This window comes from Bos mutus, chromosome 6 (assembly GCF_027580195.1).
Source record: "Bos mutus isolate GX-2022 chromosome 6, NWIPB_WYAK_1.1, whole genome shotgun sequence".
NCBI lineage: Eukaryota > Metazoa > Chordata > Mammalia > Artiodactyla > Bovidae > Bos > Bos mutus.
This window is the reverse complement of record NC_091622.1, coordinates 44,585,180-44,608,167: the sequence shown is the minus strand read 5'-3', so window position 1 is coordinate 44,608,167 and position 22,988 is coordinate 44,585,180. Positions and strand designations below refer to the sequence as shown.

At 45.7% G+C, this 22,988-nt stretch overlaps 1 protein-coding gene across 1 annotated transcript in view; it reads left to right on the top strand.

The window, feature by feature from the left end:
- The first annotated feature begins 12,658 nt into the window (after window positions 1-12,658).
- LGI2 (leucine rich repeat LGI family member 2) overlaps window positions 12,659-22,988 on the top strand; it is a 28,833-nt gene continuing 18,503 nt past the window's right edge. Inside the window, exons 1-4 of the mRNA XM_005897082.3 lie at window positions 12,659-13,042; window positions 14,935-15,006; window positions 16,546-16,617; window positions 19,174-19,245. Coding sequence (XP_005897144.2) covers window positions 12,846-13,042; window positions 14,935-15,006; window positions 16,546-16,617; window positions 19,174-19,245 — 413 coding nt within the window. The 5' untranslated portion in view covers window positions 12,659-12,845. The remainder of the gene's footprint in view (window positions 13,043-14,934; window positions 15,007-16,545; window positions 16,618-19,173; window positions 19,246-22,988) is intronic.

The window sequence follows — 22,988 nt, the reverse complement described above, 5'->3', positions numbered from 1 at the left end:
CATGGCACTCCTGCCTGCCTGCCCAACCTTCCCGAAAGTCCACAGGCATCATCAGTTGAGAAATTCTGGGTTCACAGGGCCTGCTGCTCCCCCAGGGGATGGGACTGGGATGCTCGGCTGGTTTATCCAGCTCCTAATCATCGGTTCAGGGCAGAGCCAGGCCCATGTCCATCTGCGCAGTGTCACTCCTGCCTTTCGAGAGTCTGCCTTTTGCCTTCCCCTCCACTGGACTCAGTCTCCATTGCGGTTTCTCCAGGGGTGGCTGAAGTTCCACCCTCAACCTGCTTTCTCTTATGCTCCATGGAAAACTTGACAGATTTGATTTGAATCTCTAGCCTGTGAAAGGCCAGAGCTTTGCCATGATTTCTGTGAATCCCAGGGGCTTTGATTGTTAGGGTCTCTCCTCCTGGGGCCTCTGCTCCAAGCACATAGACACTGTTGGACTCAGTGTGGGCCTGACATGAGAGGATCCTTTGCTGGCTTACACACACACACACACGAGTCACGTCCTGAGCATGTGAGTTTTAGTAATTTTCCCAAAGACTGGGGAGTCGTGAGGAAGGGCTCATAGCTGGCAGAGCCTTCCTCACCTCTCTGTGACTGTCCTTCTTCCTCTCTCCCTGTTTCTCTAGCCCACTCTCACCCTGGCAAACGTATCCTGCTCCTCTTCTCCCACAGACAAGGCACTCAGCCAATTTGTAGAGTCTCGTACTCAGAGTGTTTGCCAAGCAGACCCATTGCTCCCCTTGGTAAATAAACAGGTCTCTCTACCTCCTAACACAGCAATGGCCTCTCCCTGTGTCTCTCCCCAGCGCTTTTGCATTTTAAGTGCAAATTTCCACCTGCTCCTCGGCACATCCACCTGGACGTTCCACAGAGAACCCAGGACTTAGAGCCACTGTTCTTCTCCTCAGAATCCCTCCTCCTCCTCATCCTCCGATGTGCCCTCCGTGGCCACGGGTGGCATTGGTCTCCAACTCACCCACATTAGGGGGCAGTGTAGGGTTGGGAATGGACTTGCAAGTCAGACGACTCGACTTTGACTCTTGAATCAGCTGTTGCCTCTGCTGTAGCCTGTCAGGCTCCTCTGTCCATGGATTCTCCAGGCAAGAATACTGCAGTGGGTAGCCATTCCCTTCTCCAGGGGGTCTTCCTGACTCAGGGCTCAAACTCGGGTCTCTTGCATTGCAGGCAGATTCTTTACCATCTGAGCCACCAGGGAAGCCCACTGCCTATGCAACCTTGGGCAAATTTCTCAGCCTCTCTGAGCCTCAGATTCTTCTCCTGTATGTTGAGGATATAAACACCTCCTTGACAGAGATGTTTCAAGTCTTAAGTAAGGCAAACTTAAACCAAGTGCCTAACACAAATAGGCATTGCTGTTGTTATTAATCAGTGACTTTGCTCCTTTTATTTCCTCCATGAAAAATGTCCCTCTCCTTGTATCTGTCTGTTCAGATCCTACCCATTCGTCATGGACCAGTGACAGCAACCGGGGGAAGGCTTACTTACAAGTTAGAAGAAATCACTCCCTCTTCTGTGTATTTATGGCCCTCTGTGTTATTAACTCCTTTTAAGCAGTGAATTTAGAAGAAGAAATCACTGCTAATAGTCTCTGGGGTCTAAAACAACCTGAAGAGCTTCTGTAAAGGCTTTTACCAAGTTCCTCTCCCACAAATGCCTTTCTTTTCAATGGCAATTGTATGATTTCCTGCATTTCTTTAGTTATTTATCTGCTTCTTAAGTGCCAGCTGTCTGACTGCAGGGCTTAAGCCTCAGGAATCTTTGTAACCTCAGCCCTTCCGTTGCCACATTCAAGGACCTCAGTAGATAAATATTGAAAGTGCTCAACAAATGCTTGTTCAATCAAGCAATGAACTATGAATGCATGAGATTCAATGAGCATTGGTTATCAGCTCCTCTTAAGCAGTACATTTCTCAGAAGAAATCACTGCTAATATTCTCTCAGGTTCAGAAAGACCTGGAGACCTTCTGTAACAGCTTTCACCAAGTCGCTCTCAGTTCATGTCAGTTGGCAAAACCAGAATGTCTTTTTCACCATTTATAGCAGAACCGAAGAATCACAGCTCTGACGACTCTTCGTGAAAGGTCTGGCTCCTCAGCAGCCAGGAGTGGGCTTAGCTGACAGTCTCCAGCTGCCAGCTTCTTCTAGAGCCTTCTCAGCTTGCAAGCCAAGGTCACTCTTGTCTCAGGGAAACCCTGCATTGTAACTGAGCAAGGTGGTGGTACAAGGGCTGGCCATTCCTGCTGAAAGCTGGACCGCTTTACCAGGCATCAAGGTTGGCTGAACGTAGTGGGGTCTGACATCTCCCGTGCCCCCATCTGCTTCTCCCTGTTTTCTTTTACAGCTGTTCCCAATAAAGTCTTTTACAATTTCAACTCTAGCTCAGCCTCTGCTTCTTCTAAATCCCAAATAGCACACCACCACAGACTAGTGTCCCAAAAGAGCCTAGAAAGAGCCAGAAGGAAGACTGACCTCATTTTCCAGGAGAGATGCACATTTATGGCAGGTGAGAAAAAACAGAATATTGAGCCGATCCGACAGCACCAATTTTGGCCATAGTCTGACCATCAGAGTCTTTCCCAGTGGCCTGCCCAGATAGCACGAAGGACACCAAGGGAATCTTTGGTTTTTAATGGGGAAATCCAACTATAATTACATTGTCCAAAATATAGTGAAATTGATCAGAGAGAATGCTATTCTCACAGCACATTTTTTTATTTCCCAAATGAGTTTAAAAACAAGACATTATTGATGGATTCCATTATTTCTCTCAAAGGATAAAAGATAAAAATAAATAGCACTGTCTGGACTATACACTCCAGGGAACTGCCTTGGCTTGTACTGGGGTAGAGAGGAATGTGGAGGGTGGCTGGAGGGAAATTTTTCCAGCTGGTCCTTTTTTGTTCTGGAGGCTCCAGGATTATTCATGGTCTATAAAGGTGACTCTGCCTTTTCCTCTCTCTGCCCTTGTTACCCTTTGGCAACTCTCTGTTGGCTCCTGGGGACTTTTGCCCAAAGCCGGGCCTCATGTGCATCAAGTAGAAATTTGCAGAGAGCCTTCATTCTGCCACTCACTCTTTTCACTCAGCTGGTGCCTCCTGGGATATTTGGACAGGTTCATCGTGTAGGTCACATATGCCTGGAAATCACTGAGACCGCCCCCCCTTTGAGGGTTTGAGGAATGGTCATATTTGACATTGCTTTCAGACAACAGTCCAGCACAGAGCTGTGCCTTCGTTGTCAGACCCTTAGATGATTTCCATATCTTGGCTACTATGATTAATGCTGCAATGAACGTGGGGTAGTAGGCATCTCTTCAGGATCCTGAATTCATTTTTGGGGGATATATACCCAAGAGCGGGACTGCTAGATCATACAGTAGTTCTATTCTAAGTTTTCAAGGAACTTCCACATCATTTTCTCTAATGAAAACCCACACCAGTTTTCTTTTTCTATGTCAATATAATATTCTATTGTAGATGGATAGATAGATACCACAGCTTCTTTATCCATCCATCCATTGATGGACATTTAATTTGTTTCTATATCTTGGCTATTGGAAATAATGCTGTAATGATCATAGGAGTGCAGATATCTCTTCAAGACAGCGATTTCATTTCCTTTTGGATAAATACCCAGAAGTGGAATTGCTAAATTATACGGTAGTTTTAATTTTAACTTTTTGAGGAACTTTCACATTGGGCTGTCTGCACCAAATTAAATTCCCATCAACAATGCATGAATGGCTGGGGAGATATGCTTTCAGATAACTTATGGCAAGATGGAGGAAGAAATGGCAGGGCTTCTGCTTTCTAGAACACTGTGAAAGGCATTGTTTTTTTCCTCAGTTTATCCCTAACCCTCTCCCCAATACCCTCCAGCAGGCCTGTGATGGGATAGGACAACTCTGTCCACTGTACTCCTTGACATCCTAAAACTGACTGCCTGATCCTGGTCAGGACACTTAACTTGTCCATGCCTCAGTTTCTTCCTCTGAAAATTCCTTCTGTTCGTGAGGCTGCACTTGAGATGATGATGGGTGAAAGGCTTTGTAAACTGCAAAATTGCTGTGTGAATGTCAGATCTTATCACTGCACCCTTAAGAGGTACTTGACTTCTTCCACTGGGGAAGGTAAATATCCCACACAGGGCTGCTTGAGATAGTAACATTTTCACAACTTTTTTTCAGCAGAGGGCAAACCTTTATTTGACATGAGCTAAGATGGCCTGTAGAGGACAAACTCGGGATTTACAACTGCCCTCTTCCCGAAATGACCGCTCCTGTGGGTCAGCATTCAGGCCAGTGGACACACCTCCTTGCCCTCCCTTAAATGATGGATCACCCGCTCTCCTACTGAACTAACAGCCTTCAGGAGCCACATAAATTTCAAGCTTCAGTGTCATCCTAACGGTCAAGAACAAGGAGTCATGAGGTTTGTTTAAGGGATGAAAATTTATCTCCGTGCAGTGGTGGGTCTGGTCTTGCCCTAGTGTAATGGGAGTGTGTGTGCTGGGGGAGGGGAACAGTGTGCCAGAATCAGCATCTCACCCTTTGGCCAAGCTCCTAAGGTTCTGCCTAGTTGCCTTGGGGCTGCTGATCCAGGCACGCAGGATGTCCTTCTGGATTGACTGCATGGACAGGGCCAGCCAAGGGCAGCGACCACATCTGGACCACATAGCTGGACTGCATCTATGGATTGTGCCTTGTCCACCATTATAGTCCCAGAGTCCAGCACAGTTTCTTCTCAATAAATATTTATTGGATAATTAAACTAATCTTTCTTGCTTTCAGATAAATGTACCGATTCTGTCTCTTGGGCTGTGGAAAGGAAGTGGTGGGGAAGAATTAAAACCCTTCTGAGTACTAGCAGGCTTATTTGACATAGAAAAGTCTTATTTGCTTGGGTATGTTTTAAGCTCTCTGAGGAGAATATATTTAAATCTATATCTATCCATATTTATATCAGTTTATATCCATATTTAAATCTACTATGATTTGTGGCTTTCAATAAGCAGATAAAGACCAATCAGCTAACCATGTAATTACCTAACTTCAAATATGAAAACTTCCATATTCTTCAACTGGATTTCATCCTTCAAGCAATCCAGGGTGATGTGTATTGTCCTCTCCCATTTGTAGAAGAGGAAATTAAAGTCCTTTGAAGACAAGACCTGCTGAATCTGGGATTTATATCAGGTACCCTGACAACACATTTGGTGATGTTCCCACGCCATCAGTGGGTCCTTCCCAGCACTAGATTCTGAAGAGCTCAGAAAGGTGGGCTTGAGGAAGGACTCTGAAGATAAGTTCTAGACACTCTTCTTCAGAGCAGCTCTTCCTCTAAGACATGGGTGGGTTATAGAGGGGCTTCCCAGGTGGCCCTGGTGGTAAAGAACCCTCCTGGCAATGGAGGAGACCCAGGTTCAATCCCTGGGTCAGAAAGATCCCCTGGAGGAGGACATGGCACCCCACTCCAGTATTCTTGCCTGGGGAATCCCATGGACAGAGGAGCCTGGCGGGTTACACTCCATGAGGTCGCAGAGAGTCGGACATAACTGAGCAACCGAGCACACATGCACAAGCTGCAGATGGGAGACTCATAGCTGGGCCTGTAGGCAGTAGTGGAAAGCTTAGTCCATCTTCTGATTTCAGGGAAGTCTGTCTGAAGTTCCTCTCTTGGTGTTGATTCTGATTAACTTACTCCTGAAAGCTATATTCAAACACAAAGAAAACATTCCTGGGAAGGGCAGTCCAGTGAAGTAACAGTCATTGAGAAGAAATGTGGATGCATTTTAGATACTTCCCTCAGGATATATTTTGATATGGGCTGTGGTGGGTTGAGCAGAGGGCATAGTGTAGAATAACTGAGTCACAGAATAACTCAGATTATTTATAGAATAAAATATAGAATATTTATAGAATAAAAAAACATAAGCCCCATATATCTTTAGTCTTAATATTTTTAGTCTTATTTAAAATTGAGACCAGAGGCTGTAGACTTCAACAGCAAGAAACTTGAGAGATTATATGTCCTTTGAGAATGCAATGCATTGAATTAGCCATGGTTTATGGATTAGAGAAGAGCTAGAGAATATTTAGAGACCCCTGATTATACACTGAAGTTAAATCTGTACTCATTTTTAAATTTGTTCTCCTGAAGTAGACTTTCTAAGTCTGTTTGCTAAGAAGACTGAAGCTATTTCCCATAAAATTATTATATTGATCTGTGAGTTTGAGATTGTGAAAGTTGGTATGGAAAACTGTCTTTGTCTTACAAGATTGACTTTACTCACAGAGCTACTCTCTGTGACTCACAAATGTACTTCTAGTCAACTTACTGCAACTGAAAGTTGGGCGCATTCTCCTAGAACTAGAAATATAGTTAAAGGCATTCTGATGTAAAGAGATTGATGTATTCATTGGGTTCTCCAGGAAAATAGAATCGATATGCTAGATACGAGAGGATTTAATACAGGAATTGACTGGTGCAGTCATGGAGGCTGAGAAGTCCCATGATCTGCTGTCTGTAAACTGGAGACCCAGAAACACTGACAGTGTACTTTAATCCAAAAGCCTAAGAATTGGGGAGGGAGTGGATGTAAAGGGCGTGGGCACAGTGGTGTAAGTCTTAGTTTGAAACCTAAGAACAGATGCACCAATGTCTGAGAGCAGAAGATAGATGTCTTAGCTCAAGCAGACACAGCAAGTTCACCCTCCATCTGCCTTTTTGTTCTATTCAGGCCCTCAATAGACTGGATGATGTCCACCTGTAGGTGAGGCTGGGGAGGGTGATCTTTCTTAGTCTACCTATTCAAAAGTTCATGTCTTCCTGAAATCTCCTCACAGACATACCCAGAAATCATGTTTTACCAGCTATCTGGGCATCCCATGGCCCAGTCAAGCTGATACATAAAATTAACCATCACAAGTGACTCTTGTAAAATAAAGTGATTGTAAACTAATGTGATTCTGATTAACTTCTTTTTTAAAAGTGCAAAATTTCAGAATAAATAGTAGAAAACAGATGATAAAGACAAAAACATAGTAATGACATAGAAAACAAAGATCAAATAGAAAAAAAATCTTGGTTCCTTGAGAAAACTAATAAACAAAATTCTGACAGTATTGATTAAGAGAAGAAGAAAATGACCAAAAAACTACAGAATTTAAAAATTTTCCTGACAAAGGGGAGGGAAAGGATATCACAAATCTGGGGAAAGAGCTTTGAGGGGGAAAGAGCTTTGAGAGGCAAAGCTGGGGACACTTACTGAGTTTTCCTTGCTTCCCAGTTTCATCTTGAAGTTGCTATGTATTGTCCCTGATGTCTGGATGGATTAGTGATGCCTGGATGGACTAATGCTGTCTGAATGAGTTCGTGATATCTGGATCGGCCAGGTAAGATTCATCTGGTTGCAATAAACCAAAACCCATTCTCTGGTTAGTTACAAAGAAAGGGAATTTATTGTCTCACAAAACTGAAGAGTTTACTGGATGACTTAATCTGAGGCCCAAACAACACCATCGAATTCCTCTCCTAGAGGGGCACCTCTCCTAAAGGGGCAACCTGTGTGGGTTCTCCAGCTCACACTACCCCAACTCTTTGGCGAGTAGAAGGTTAAGACTGCTTCCCCATATGGTAACCATAAGACCTGTCAAGCAGTTTTGTTAGCCCTGATTGCTCGTGTTGGATGGTGCATTCACCACAAAACCAGTCACTGTGGCTAGGAGAGTGGAATGTTCTGGAATGCTCTAGTCTAGAGCCATGTGCAATGGAAAATGAGAGTATTCATCAAATGAGCCACATAGAATTGAATTGAATTGAATTGAATGTTGGGAAGAAATCATTCCCTTCAAAGAAAAATTGTGTCCTGTTGTCACGAGAAGGGATTGTTAATAACTGGTGACGCATATCCCACAGGTGTCCATTACCCTGGTGGTGGGGAGGAGGTGGCAAAGATCATCAGACACCATGGCCAGCATCATGAGGGCCTTTCAGCTGATTTAGGAAACTGCATGAAATATCCACAGGCAGCTCTTCAAGAATACGATTGAATTCAAGAGGCCAGTTTGGGGCATATTCAGAATGAATTCCAGACTTGTGACACCCACTGAGTTAATGAAGAAAGGAAACGATGGGAAGCCAGAAATATTTGACCAGCAGCCAACCACAAGAGTGGCATATTAGGGTGATGTGGTCAAAGAGAGATTGGCAAACTCTGATTTAAAAAAAAAAGAGACAAGACTGTTTTGGTTTTTTTCCCCCCAGAGAATCCAATTTGTAGCCATTCAAACCAAGTGCCTTTGAGGTTTGGATGAATAATTTTTCTTTGGTTATTACAGCAAGCATCAGAGCCAGTTAGATGTTAGTGAAGGCTTTCTAAAGCTTGTAAGTCTGGTGAGAACATCAGTAAGGTGGCAAGGTGGGAGTGGGGGTGGAGGTGGGGGGTGAGGGGGTGAGCCTGGGAGGGATGGAGGGTGGGGGGAAGGGAGGGAGGTGCAGTGGGGTTTAGTTGGAAAGTGGGGAGGGGTATGAGAAGCATGGTAAGGTCTTTGAGATTCTTACAAGATTTACAGATTGGTTTAGAATTTGAAGATTATGTTTGGTTTAAAAATAGATCCCCAAACTGCAGTATTCTTAAATTATCACTCTTCTGCAAGATTTCTGTGATTCCCTGCTGATTAGACCTCATAGATATTTTCTCTTTAATGTCTGTATGTATGAAATATCATCCATTCATTCCCTCATTCATGCATTCAATCAACATTGCTTTGAGGGCTCCCTGAAGGAGCATCAGGGTTTCAGACAGGTTTGAGGATTTCCTATCCACCCCCACCATCTCCTCCTTACCATCTTCACTGGCCATCTAGCTACCAACTCAGCATTACCATGTGGATGGCTCATGGGCATTTCAGAGTCAACATCTCCAATACAAAACCCTTGATACCTCTGTCCCAGCCAAACTCTCTCCTCTTCTAGGCTTTCTCATCTCAAGAAATGGTCCCTCCATCAACCCACTGGATCCAGCCAAAACTGTCAAGAACTGGCATTCTTGACATTTCCTTCAACTTCATACCTAAATCCAACCCAGTACCTAGTAGGCTCTGAATCAATATTGACCTAATGACCTAATATTCAACCTAATGGTTGAATAAGAGGTGAATGAATGAATAACGCTTTGATTTGCCTACACATGACACTTCAGCCTGTGCCATTTCATCCCCCATCGAAATGCATGCTCCTAATGTGGAGATATAGCTTGAGTAAGTGTATGTCTGAACAAAAATTTTTACATTTTGAAAAACTCTTGCTATTTCCTGGAAACAGATTGTGTTTCTCTGATTGTCTATTAAGGTTTTTTTTTTAACCACTGAAGATCTTGGAATCAAACCAAAATAATCTGCATTTCCATTTTTATATCTTAATTTATAAACTGCACCTTATAATTTACAAGCACTCATTTAGTGTCTCTAGCAGAGCTGAAACAAATACCAAGCCTGCCAGCTATGCCACCCAAGTCTTCTCTCTGCACTCTTCCTATCAGGATCTTTTCCAGGTTGGAGGAAATGGGCTGGAGATAGACCTAGCTTGGAGAGGGTAAGGATAGGAATAATGATGATGAAAGTGAAAGTGTTAGTCAGTCATGTCTGACTCTTTGTGACCCCATGGACTGTAGCCTACCAAGCTCCTCTGTCCATGGAATTCTCCAGGCAAGAATATTGGAGTGGGTAGCCATTTCCATCTCCAGAGGATCTTCCGAACTCAGGGATTGACCCAAGGTCTCCTGTATTACAGGTGGATTCTTTAGCATCTGAACCACTGGGGAAGCCCAATAATGATGATATGTCACATTTATTTAGGGGATAAAGAGGAAGGTTTCATTATACCCATTTTATAGATGAGAAAATATAGGCTGGAGATGGGAGTGACATGACCAAGGTTTGTTTATGAGTGATGAACCAGGCCTAGAATCTGCATCTCTGGAATTCCTCATGCCCAGTCTTTCCAGGACACTAGACCAGGGTGTTTCCACTCAGCACTTGTGGTATTTGGGCTGGATCATGCTTTGTTGTGCACTGCAGTATGTTTAACAGCATCCTGCAGTATCCTAATAGGTAGGCTCTACCTATTAGATGCCAGTAGCATCCACCCCACTGCAACAACCCAACTATCTCCAGACTTTGCCAAGTGTCACCCCTGATTGAGAAACAATGTGTCATGTCCTTAAGTAAAGCCAAGGGACAAAGGTTAGGAAGATTCATCTCCCTTCACAGCCTCTCACACCCCACCCACTGCCCATTCCCTTCAATCCTAGGGTTTATCTGAGAATTGTCCTGCCCACAATATCACACACATCTCTGAACAAATACTTAGTACCTCTTGTGTGGCATTGCGTCCATTATACTCTTGATCACATTTAGCTCCCAAAGATACACCCAACTATCCCATTTTACAGATGAGGAAACTGAGGCATCGAGTTTGCCTTAATGTGGGCCATAACTTGCCCACAATCACACACTATCAGGCTGAACTGCAAACCCACAGCTATCTAGCTCTGGGGACAGAGAGCTTACCTTCCCTACCCTACTTCCTTGATCCACTTCACAGTTGAGAACATTTTACTGGGTCAGCAAAAAGGTACTGTGTTTGACAATTCCCATCTCCTCCTCTCTATAAAGCAGTAGCCTGCCTCTCTCAAGGGAGACATCTTTCAGGATGTGCAGGACACACATCCATGGCTGTGGGTCCATGTGCCTATCACCCTCTCCAGGCCAAAGTCTGCATCAACATTGCCAGCACTGGGTCTTGCTGAGAAGGGACGGGGGCAATGCATGTCAACACAGCGGTGAGGAGGACTTCTCTGGTGGTCCCATGGTTAAGACTCTGTGCTTCCACTGCAGGTGGCACAGGTTTGTTCCCTGGTCAGGGAAGTTTTGCATCCCCTGCAGAGCAGCTGAAACAAAACAAGAACATGGCAGTGAGGGCTACACACAGCAGCCAGTTCTGGAGTAGGATCCTCCTGACTATGTACTGTGTGACCCTGGGCAAGAGAAATATACCTCTGAGCTCAGTTTTTCCCATCTATAAAATGTGGACACCCATTTCCCAGGGCAGATGTGAATTAAGTGATGATAAATGTAGATTGGTTCCCATGGATGCTAGGTGCTGGCTAAATAATGACCTGCAATGAATGTCAACGTCCTCCATGAAGTTACCTGCAACAGACTGACTTATGATTCCTGAACCCTTATGGTCAATCTGTGACCCCCATGTAGCCATATGGAGTTACTTCTTCAGGGCTATCTGCGCAGCGAGACTTCAAATTCCCTGAGGATACGGCGTGATCCTTTGCCCACCCAGTCTCTCTGCCCCCGTGGCCGGCCATATCTGCTTCAAATGATTGCTGAAGCAGCCATAGTACTGATTCCTACAGTCATAACCATTTGCATCTGGTACTGCTGCTTCTCGGTGTATCTTAGCATATGAAATGATTTCCTTGGTTAGTAGTCTGATGATGGGCTCTTGATTCTGCACTCTGAGTAGTCCTGGCTTTTTGCCATTTTGATTCTGCTTTGACCGTCTTCTTTGATTTCTCCACCTCACACTACCTTGTGGTAAGATTCAAGCTCAGCACATCAAAGGTAGGGTGAGAAGAGGGGCTCAGCAGGGCCTGGTTACCCACATCCCCCATCCAGGCTCTAACCCCCATTTCTGCCCAGCCATTTACTCCTTGACCACCGGTCAGTTATTGACGTTTTCTGTGCCTCAGTTTCCTAATGGGTAGATTAGGACATGCCTCAAAGAGTTGGAAGATTAAATGTACAGAGCCTAGAATGTACCACACCGTGGGTCTCTATTAACTATTGCCCCTAGTGCTTTAATTCGGGTGGGTGGGGTGGCTAGTGATGCGCTGAGGGAGGGAGAGCTTGGATAGGCTTTTGAGCTCAGTGGCAAGCAGTAGGCAGGCCCCGGAGCAGCAGGGGCGCGCAGTGCTGTAGCGGCTTTTCTTGCCTACATGCTTTCAGGAGAGAAAGGCGGCTAGCTTCCTCAGCCTCCGGTGCTGAGGGCAGGGAGCCGACCCCACAGCCCCACCGTAAAAGACAAGCAAGCCCATCCCCGCTGAACTCAAATGACAGCATTCACATCCTTCAAGTATTAATAAAGGCAGCTCAAAATTCTGTACTCTTCAAAGACCCAGGACAAAGTCTCCCTTCCCAGTGATCAAGCCATTGCCCCGAGCCCTACTTTTTCCTTTTCCTCACGTTTTGGTCTGGCTCAAAGGAGCCCAGAGTTTCCCCCCAAATCATTTGGAGCCGGTGGAGGGACTGCGGGCATCTGATCCCCCATCGCTCAGCCAGGTCCCCGGGGCGGGGGCGGGGGTCTCCGTCCAGGCCGGCCCCTCCCGCAAGGTCACCTAACTTTTTCCTCTCTCCGCAGCTCCTGGGAAGGGTCCCGGAGGGGCCGCGGGGCGCGGCGGGGGCGGTGCGAGGCCCCCTCCCCGCGGGCGGGAGCCCGCCCCGCATTATTCATTGGCCAGAGCGGGCTGCGGGCGCGGGTGCTGATGTCAGGCGGGCGCGGGTGCGGCGGGCGCAGCGGCGGCGGCCGCCCAGCAGCCCGGGCGCGGGTGGGGGGGCGCCGAGTGGGGGTGGCGGCCAGCATGCTGCTCGGCTGCGGCTCGGCCTCCCACACCCGCGGCGCCCTTGTCCTCGCCAGTAGCGGCGGCGGAGTAGCGAGCAGCGCCCGCGTCTGCAGCGGCGCAGGGTCCGAGCACGCGGCGCGGCGGCGGGGGTCGTGGCCGGGACGGGACCGGGGACCCGGGCATGGCGCTGCGGAGGGGCGGCGGGGGGCCGGGGCTGCTGCTGCTACTGCTGCTGGGCACCGCGTGTCTGATACCGCCGAGCGCGCAGGTGAGGCGGCTGGTCCGCTGCCCCGCTACTTGCAGCTGTACCAAGGAGTCCATCATCTGCGTGGGCTCCTCCTGGGTGCCCAGGATCGTGCCGGGCGACATCAGCTCCCTGTGAGTGAGTGGGACCCCGCCAGCCCCTTGCCCCGTCCTGCCCCACCCTGCCGTCCGGGAGTTGCCTCTGGCGCCGGGACAGCGCGACCCTGACTCCCCGGCTTCCCGGCCCCCTTTCTTTGCGTTTGGGGTGGGGAGTGCTATGGGACGTGGGTGGAGCCTCGGGCCCCGGGGAGGATGAGGGGAACCCGAGTCTGGGAAGCCGGACAAGTCCCTGTGGTAGTGTTTTCTCAAAGTCTGGCCCGCTGGCCACCTGCATCAGATCCACCTGGGGGAGTTTATGCCAAGGCAGATTCTGGGGCCCGCGCGGAATGATGCAGGGTCTGGGGAGTGGAGCTTTGGAGTCTGCATTTGGCCGTCCCCAGGTGGCACTGGCATGCATTAAAGTTTGAGACGAGGATGTGTGCTGGAGTGCAGAGGTGTGGGGGTTGTGTGGGGGCGTGTATATGCAGCCCAGCAGAACTGGAGCAATGATGAGGCCTCACTGTCCCACCCGAGGTCTGGGGCTGTGGTTTTCAGTGGCCTCCTCTGGACCTGTTCACACTGCAGGTTGGACAGAACCTGGAAAAGGGCATGTCATCTCTGGAAGTGGTGATGCTGTTCCATGTGGCCTGGAAGACGGAAGCACAGGGGACTTGGTGGAGCACTAGAGAGTGTGGGCATCCAGCTCAGTGGGCAAGTGCTGGGAATCAGCCTGACTTCTTGCCCTGAGTTTACAAGGCCTTCTTGCCAACTTCCCCACCACGCATTACCTTGGCTGCTTATTCAGTGCTGGAGGAGCAGATAGGAAAGGGCTTCCCCTTACTGATTCACCTGCTTGAGAATGCTTTCAACCTGGCCTTACGCAGTCACTCAGGCCACATGACCAGGTCTCATCATGGCTGTGGAAGGGGCTCTTGGCTTGTATCTTCACTGCTAGGAACTGTTTCCTGCTGAGATGACTCCTTTGTTCCTGGCCGAGGTGCTGGAGTGATACCTATTCTGTCACAGGGCACGGATTCCCCCTGGGGGTGGGGAGGAGAAAGTTGCTCACACTTTCTCTTATCTCCACTTCCCTGCCTCCATCCCAAGCAAGGTACTGGGGTCTGGACCCAGGAGTGAAGAGCTTCATGTTTGCATTTTTAGAAGTCAGGAGACTCTGGCCAGGCCAGAACAGAGGGCCCATTTGATGCTTAATATTGCTAAGTCAGATGACATGGAGAATTCCAGAAATGAGAATTCCCCTGGTTAAATCCCTTATACCACCAGCTGCTTAACACAATGGCATGCTAACAGAAATCATTCTGAAATGATGTATTGAGGTCCTGCTGGGGCCAGAGAGGATGAGGGACCTGGTGGCTAAAATAGTCAAGTTCCTTGCTCTGGTTGACCGTTAAATCTGACAGATGGCATTGCCTCCCACTGCACATTCAAGTTCAGGTGTCTCTGAGTTTTCCCCCAAGGCTTTCACGGTGCATTTAATCAGAAGTGCTCTGAGTGACTTTCAGAGCTGTGCTCCCAAGGGGAATGCTTAATCCTACCCTGGAGTTTCGTGGGCCAACATTAATGCTGTGTCTACACAAACAGAATCATGGGCAGAGGTAAAGCAATTATCCATTTTCAGCTAGGGCCTCCTGTAGTTAAGAAAAGGAAGTAGGGGGATTGATTTAAACCGGCTGAGATAATGTCTATGGAAGGAGCTAGACTGATGGTAAAGGTTTCCGTTATTCAGCACAGTTTTCTTATTGATCCAGTTCATTGGAAAATGGCTGGACTCGTCTTGTTTCTTATCCCAAGAAGTCCTGCTTGAAGCCTCACTCCTGAGTGGAGGAGTTTGGACAAGGCCACCGCCCATCCTGCCTGGCACTTCCGGAAGCAACATAGTTTCCATTTTGTTCCTCTCTTGCCTGTAGGAGCCTGGTAAATGGAACATTCTCGGAAATCAAGGACCGGATGTTTTCCCATCTACCGTCCCTGCAGTTGCTGTGAGTGTGGGAAATCCTCTCTGGAATTGGGGGTCCTGGGGCTGTGGTCTTGGGAAGAGCCATTTCTGCCTCCTGGGTATCTGTCCTTCCCAAGATACCCGTGCTCCACCAGTAAACCAAGGCAGGCTCTTAGTGTTGATTTGGCCCATCGTGCCCCCACCAAGCTGAGTCCCCAGTGTCCAGCTCCCTTTCCTTCTCTGGCATGTGTTTTCTTCAAGGACTTTATTGTAGATGCCATCACCCACACCCAGCAACAACTGGGGAGATTAACTACATTGAATTATGGCCTGAATTTTGCCCAGATGAACCATTTCCCAAACACCTCCCTTTAAAAGAGAGCCTGCATGTTCAACTCTTAATGTTATTATGGTCATAGGAATATTTCTAGTTGACTGAGTATGTCAACTGTTGGGCAGCATGCTACGCATTTATGGGCAAATTTTTATTTAATGATATCAGTATTTTCCTTTTCCCATTTGACAGATGGGAAAACTGAGGCTCAGACAAGTTAAGTAACTTGCCCCAAATCACAGCCAGAATTCTGACCCAGGGCCCAAAGCCCACAGTCATAACTCCTCTTCATCACAGGTGCTCCTGCCAAGTACTTGTGTCCTGTGCCTTTAGCCTTGGTCAGTTAATATTAACTGATAAAAAGCAATGTCCAAAATGCAGTTTTCAAAAGCAAATCAGTGACAGGCAAAGTCAGGAGTACGTAGTTCACTCTTTATTTGTATTCATTTCTTAAACTTGAATGAGATCAGAATGAAAACCACCAACATTCTTGATGCATACAGAGAGATATGAAGACATGGCATATAGTAGACTCATCCCAAGTCAATTTCATGTTAATATTTTTGTTCTTGAAATGTTATGTACCTACTTACAACATTATCCTTACCATTTTAAAATCTGTAATTTATGAGAAATTATAGTTCTATTAAAATATTCTTATGATACAAATGCAGAATAGTCATCAGTGGTGACGGTAGAGACAAAGGCTTAAGTGGCAGCTCAAACAGCTATGTGGTGAAAAAGAATCTTCTGAAGTTTTCTTAAACTTTTTTATGATTTTCCATGGGCGCGTGTAGTATGCTAGGAAGGTTTCGTGTTTTGTTTCGTTTTGTTTGGTCTCAGCTGTGTGACTTTGATCAAGTCACTTAACTTCTCTGAATTCAAGTTTCTCTAAGAGTCAGAGTGCTTCTTTTTAGATGTGTGCATCATAAAGCACTCACTGGCTGTTTAGTTGTGCTGAACATTAGAAAGCTGTGAGATAACAGCTCTTAAGTCATATTTACTGATACCCATGGGGAAGAAAGGTGGAAAATAAGGGGGACCAGAAAATCTGGCCAAAGGGAATCCACTTGCCATTATCCATCTGCGTCTATGAGTCAGGTTGTGCACAGAATGGGCCATGCTGAGAAGAGCCCATGTTTGCCCACAGATCAGAACATAACCAAAGAAACAGAAATGCCCTCACCATGAAACTCAACTTTTGAACTTCTTCACTGGAATCTGTTGACATCTGTCTCTTGCTTTCAGATTGCTGAATTCTAACTCATTCACAGTCATCCGGGATGATGCTTTTGCTGGACTCTTTCATCTTGAATACCTGTAAGTTTTGTGCTTTGTCTATGTGCTGAGTAATTGGTATGTCAGTGGAATGGCTGTATTGCTTTCCAAGCTGGAACAGCATCTCTTAGAGAGCTTGGGGGTGGGGGAGAAAATGCAGAAAACCCCATTCTCTTTTCAGCGCTGACCTTTTATAGTTTACTTGTGTATGAACATGCTGGGACAGGAGGAGGTTGGAGAAAAAGAGGGGGAAAGGGAACAAAGAAGGAAAGATATTCATTCATTCTCTGCTGACATTTAATTTGTCATGTCGTAAGCACAATTGGAAATTGCATCAGGTATTTTTACCTCTCAAAACTAGGCGTGGATTTGCTGATCAGCCAGAAATAAAGCTGAAGGATTCCGAGGGTTACATATTTGTAAGAAAGTCTCCCTATTTGGGGTTACAACTTCATGTTTTTAATTCAACTGCTCTATATCCCATTTTCAGTATCCCCTGTGAGCTGCTGCTGGGAGTCTAATTTTATTTTTTCTCCTTTAAAATAAAGGTTATTTTTCCCTTTTCAGATGTGCAGTTGTCCCCTCACCAGCAATGAGCTCTGCCCTCCCTCTGATTTCTGCCTTTTCACACTCTCATAGTCTTTTTTCCCCTTAAGTTCTCCCATCCTTGTCTCTTGTCACTTTGTAATAATATTAATCCAGCTATCAGATGGGATTTCCTCACTTAGCATTCAGAATGATTTTTAAAACCTTGTCTCTGCCTTCTTATCTGAGATATTTGAATTCTAAGCACATCCTGTGTCTAGGAAAGCTCTCTGCTGATTTTTTGTCCCCAGGAAAGATGTCTCTGGAGGAATTCTTTCTCCAGAGGACACGTAATACAGGTACTGTCATGATACCTGATAGTCTAGGTAACCTGGGAAGAGTAGTCAGGCTGAAGCGCTAAGTTTAACTAGGTTCTACGGAAGCACATAAACAGTCAGGGGAGGTGCTGAGTGAAGAGCAGTCTGTTCTCTCTTTCCAGTAGTGCATCTTCCTGTCACAGTTATTGAGGAGGAGGTTTGCTTCTCAGTTTTTACTGAAGTCTATTACTGAATAGACCCCTGACTTTAAAAAAAAAAAAAAGACCGGATCATTCTCAGTGTACGAATCAAGAACTGTTTTACTAACTAATGACATCACAGTGCAAAGCCTCTCCCTTGGACCATCTCATCAGAGACCCTCTTATACTTGAAGAAATGTGAGGCCGTAAGCTGAAATTTCGTTCTCTGTGGCCCTAGGGAATAGTCCCAGTGCATTCACTTCATGTATTTCCCACAAAGACTTTAAAGCACGGCTGGAGTTTTTATTTTGAGATCCTATGTGCAAGCCCTAAGACATTTAAGCACTGAGTTTGGTCTGTGTTCAACTTCCTTATACTTTCCATTTCCAGTGACCTGGAGATCAGAGAGTATCTCTGTCTTGTCGCCCATGTGTTCAGAGGTGACACTGTGCAGGACATGATGAACTCAAGCTTGTTGGAGTAAGGGAGTGAAAATCTCTGTCATGTCCGACTCTTTGCAACCCCATGGACTATACAGTCCTTGGAATTCTCCAGGCCAGAATACTGGAGTGGGTAGCCTTTCCCTTCTCCAGGGGATCTTCCCAAATCAGGGATCGAACCCAGGTCTCTTACATTGCAGGCAGATTCTTTACCAGCTGAGCCACAAGGGAAGCCCAAGCTTGTTGGAAGCCAAGTTTAATTGAATTCTCCCTGGGCAAAGACTTCAATGTGTGCATAAGCACTCAGTCACTCAGTTGTGTCTGACTCTATGCAACCATATGGACTGTAGCCACCAGGCTCCTCTGTCCATGAGATTCTCCAGGTGAGAATACTAGACTGGGTTGCCATGCCCTCCTCCAGGGGATCCTCCCAACCCAGGGATTGAACCCATGTCTCCTGTGTCTCCTGCCATTGGCAGTCAGCTTCTTTACCCATTCAGCCACCTGTGAAGCCCAAAGGCTTCAATATGGAGGTGTAAAACAGACGGCTGTGTTCAAGGGACAATGATATAAAGAAAAATATTAATAGCCAGGTGCTGTGAAATGTAAGGTTGGAGGGGGAAAGAGATCTGGAAGTGTTCCAGTCTTGTGGAATTTGAGAATATCTTGCCTTTGTCTTGGAGAAGGAAATGGCAATCCACCCCAGTACTCTTGCCTGGAAAATCCCATGGACAGAGGATCCTGGTAGGCTATATATAGTGCATGGGGTCGCAGAGTCGGACACGACTGAGTGACATCACTTTCCTTTCCTTTCCTTTGCCTTTGTCTAGGGCTTTCTTCTTTCTCCCCCAAAGTGTTTCTACCCTTGCTGCCGACTCTGACTTTGAAGACTTCCACGCTGCTTCTGGAAGGAATGCAAAAAGCATATCTGTGTGCATGCACTCTTGCACACACACCCGGTTTCCACTTGGAATCTGGTGTCGCTGGCCGAGCCCTTGGGCATGAATTTCTGAAACTCATAAGTGCATTCAGATTCCATTCTGAAAGCATCCCAGTATCTTTTTTGAGGTATTAAGCACAGAAAATTCAGTTTAATTATACGGATTTTCTTCTTAGGTTCATTGAAGGGAACAAAATAGAAACAATTTCAAGAAACGCCTTCCGTGGCCTCCGTGACCTGACTCACCTGTAAGTCCTGTGAAAAGTGTTGTAACTTCTTTAATGTGTAGAGTGAGGGTCACTTCCTGGTGCTTCTCTCCTTTTAAAAAATTTTTACTTTATATTGGGGTATAGTTGATTTACAATGTTGTATTAGTTTCAGGTGTACAGCAAAATGATTCAGTTATACATATACGTATATCCGTTCTTTTTCAAATTCTTTCCCCATGTAGGTTATTATAGAGTACTGAGTAGAGTTCCCAGTGCCTCTCTTTCTTGGCTGTTTTGTCCATATTATAATATCCACTGAAGGAATTCATTTCTAGGTTGCCCGAGAGGTTTCTATATTGTCAATCGGGCACCATCCCATCATAAGCACTCACACACTTGGCTTTCTTATCTTCTCCATCCTCCTGAACCACCATTATGGTTCACATGACTGCCTGTGAAATCGGGGAGTGATGGGAGTGATGGAGGAGGTGGAAAGGAAAGAAACATGTATTGTATACCTACTCTGTGCTTAGTAAGCTTTTCTTTATCTTTCTCCTTAATCTGGGAGTCCCCATTGTACAGATTTGGGAACTGAGGCTTACCTAACTCATTGAAGAATGCTGAATGGAGGAACAACATTTGTTGAAGCAGAATAGAGACATTTTTGTGGTTCCTTTAATTTGAATGCAAATAGCTTTTTCTTTTATGTTGGATTTATCTGTTGCTTAAGCTAAGCTCTCTGGGTTCTTTAATAGCTTTCTGGAGAAAAAAATTAAACAAATTGATTTGAATTGGCGTATCAAATGAAACAAGCACACACACTTAGCAAATTTAGAAAACTGGAGAAATAGTGGCTGAGCTTATGAAAATGTGAACATCGTCTTTGTCTTGGTAGGAGCAATTTAACAGCCAGGAACCAGTCACATTTGCATACTAGAAACTTTGTGTTTGAGTAGGATAACATACCCCATTTCCATAGTGAGCTTGCCTATGGTCAAAAAAACAAACTGGGGAAATTGAAGGGCTTTGAGCAGGAGTATTAGGCAAGGGTGGCAGTACCTCCCGTATGTGAACTCTAACTGATAAAGCATCTAGAGAGATGATCTTTTACATCAGACCCTGATAGAGGCAAAGGTATCTGTCATTAGGCTCAGCGAGCACTTGATTCTGGAGTCCTACCAATCAAAAGTCTTGCCTGAGTCATAGTTTGTAGAGGAAGAAGATGAGGGAGCGGGAATGGGAGGTCCAAACAGCACAGCCAATCCTGGACAGCATCAAACTCTTGTTGAAGTTATTTCTCTGTGATTTCTTTCTTTCCTATAAAAGTCTTGATTGTTTTTTCAGATTCAGCCTAGATGCCCAATCCCCACATTCTTGCAGAGGCCAAGACAGTGGGCTTCGAGTTACATAGACTTAGGTGCAAATCTCAAGGCTGCCATTTGTTAAGATTATTTAACCTTTTTTGAGCCTCACTTTCCTCATCCGTGAAAATAGGGATGATTATACTGAACTCATAAAATAGCTGCACATAGTGGGTTAATGCTTATTTGCAGAGCATCCGGCCCATTATCCGTGGTAAATGCCCAAGATCTGGTTGGCATTATTATCATCTTCCTCCTCCACAGCAGAGCATCATCATTCCCTCCATCCACTCAGGAAGAAGTCTCAGTTTTCTCCAATGGCTGCTGAGTAGCCTTGGCAGTTTGGGTGGCTAGACAGGGTCTTTGGTAAGACAGCTGTGGATGTCTGGAGAGGAACAGCTGTGGCCAGACAAATCCACTTCCCGAAAGTCAGGAATGAGGGGCTTTGTTTCTGACCAAAGGCTCTGGGCAGATTCTGCATCTAAAGCAAAGCCAGTATGACTGGTTGACTTTGCCCAGATGTCAACTTTCATTGAACCAATTGGCTGTAAGTCCCTGATCTGAAAACAGGTGTGAATATGCAGGTACTGTGCATATATATTTGCATATTTTTGTGTAAGTGGGTCCATGCACTTCTATTCGTGGGTGCACATAACTGTGTGTGTGCTTGTGCATTTGCACATACAGCCATATGCTATGTTACCCATATTTGTGCAAGAGGCACCTCTTTGTCTGTGTGACACGCAGGGGCACACACAGAGGAAACAAAGGGGTCTTTTGTTTGGGTCCAGAGTGCATCTGATGTGTTAGAGGAGATGCATTACCATCTGGCATGTGTTACCATCCTCCAGTCAAGCCTACAGAGCACCCCCCTCCCCAGCTCTCCAGCCCTATTTCCCTGAATATGCCCACAATACTGGGCTCTCCTGAGCACACCCAATTCACCCCCATAACCAACCTTTCCCTTACATCATTTCCCTTGCCCAGGAGATGGTTTCTTCTGCCCACAGTCATCTGGAATCTACCTTTTCCTCCACAGTCCAGATTAAGTTCTCTCTGTTCCTTGGAGCCAGTCCTGATCCCCCCTCCTCCCTTGTTGTAGCCTGCCCCGCTGACTCCACACAACCAGGTCTTGGCTGTAGACACTGGCCATATTGGTTGATGCCATCTCACGGACGGTAGTTTCGTCTCTGAGCTGTGTTGAGAGCTCCCTGAGGGCAGGGTTCCTACAGCTCTCCCATTAGCTCTACTCCTCGCCAGCATCTCACATGGGGCTAAACCAGCAGGATGTTCTTTCTGACTCACTGGCAGACCAATGAGTTACCAAGCTGAGTTTTCCTTACATGCTCTACTGCAGTGCGAGTCTTATGACTTTTAAAGTTGACTCCTCTAAGGCTGGAGATATATGTAGTAATAAAAAACATTTACTATGCTGTTCAGGGTTTCCCAGGTGGTGTAGTGGTAAAGAATCTACCTGCCAATGCAGGAGATGTGAGTTAGATCCCTGGGTTGGGAAGATTCCCTGGAGTAGGAATTGGCCACCCACTCCAGTACTCTTGCCTGGAAAACTCCATGGACAGAGGAGCCTGGTGGGCTACCATCCATGGGGTTACAAAGAGTCAGGCATGACTGAGCATGCATGCAGCGTGAGCACAAAGCAGCAAAACACTGTGTAAAGAATGAGCTGATCACCCATCCTCTTTTTTTCTGTGTGAACTGGTAAGCTCATTCAACTTCACTCCTGTGCTTAAGGAAGTGACTGTCTGAAATTTGCTTGTTTAAATACCTGCTTTTTATCTTTTATGAACTTTTCTAACACCTGCAGACTCACATTCATACACAAAGAAACACAGATCAGGTTTCAAAGCATTGAAGGAACAGTGCCAATCTGTAACTAAAATCTGGGACATTTGTTTTTCCAGCGGTCCCACAAAGCCCAAGGGACCAGTTAAGTAGTTTTAGAAATGAAGTATGTGCCATGAATTTGTAGACAAAATGAAGTGGAAAGTGAGATGTTATGCACTGCGTCTGGGGGTGTGGGGAGGTGGTGGTGGATAGTCCATCTAAATAATTCAGCTTTCTGAAATCCAAATTGAACATTTAGAACAGTTGCTTTTATTTTGGCCTTGATGACTCTATATATGCTTATCACTTCAATCCAGTGCATTTCAATTCACTAAAAATATTTAGCTAAACTAGTAATCTTTAATTAGCTAAAAAATTGTGCTTTACTTAAAAAAAAAGTGACTAGCAACCAGAAAAAAATAAAAGCAACTCTCTCCTTTTTAAATTTCAAAAAGCTGCTTCTAGAGAACATTCAGTCTGATTACAGTCCGAAGTCTATAATCTACAGTCTGTAGTTACAATTCTAATTTATCATCTGTTCAACCTATTTCCAACATCTTAAAAAATATACAAATA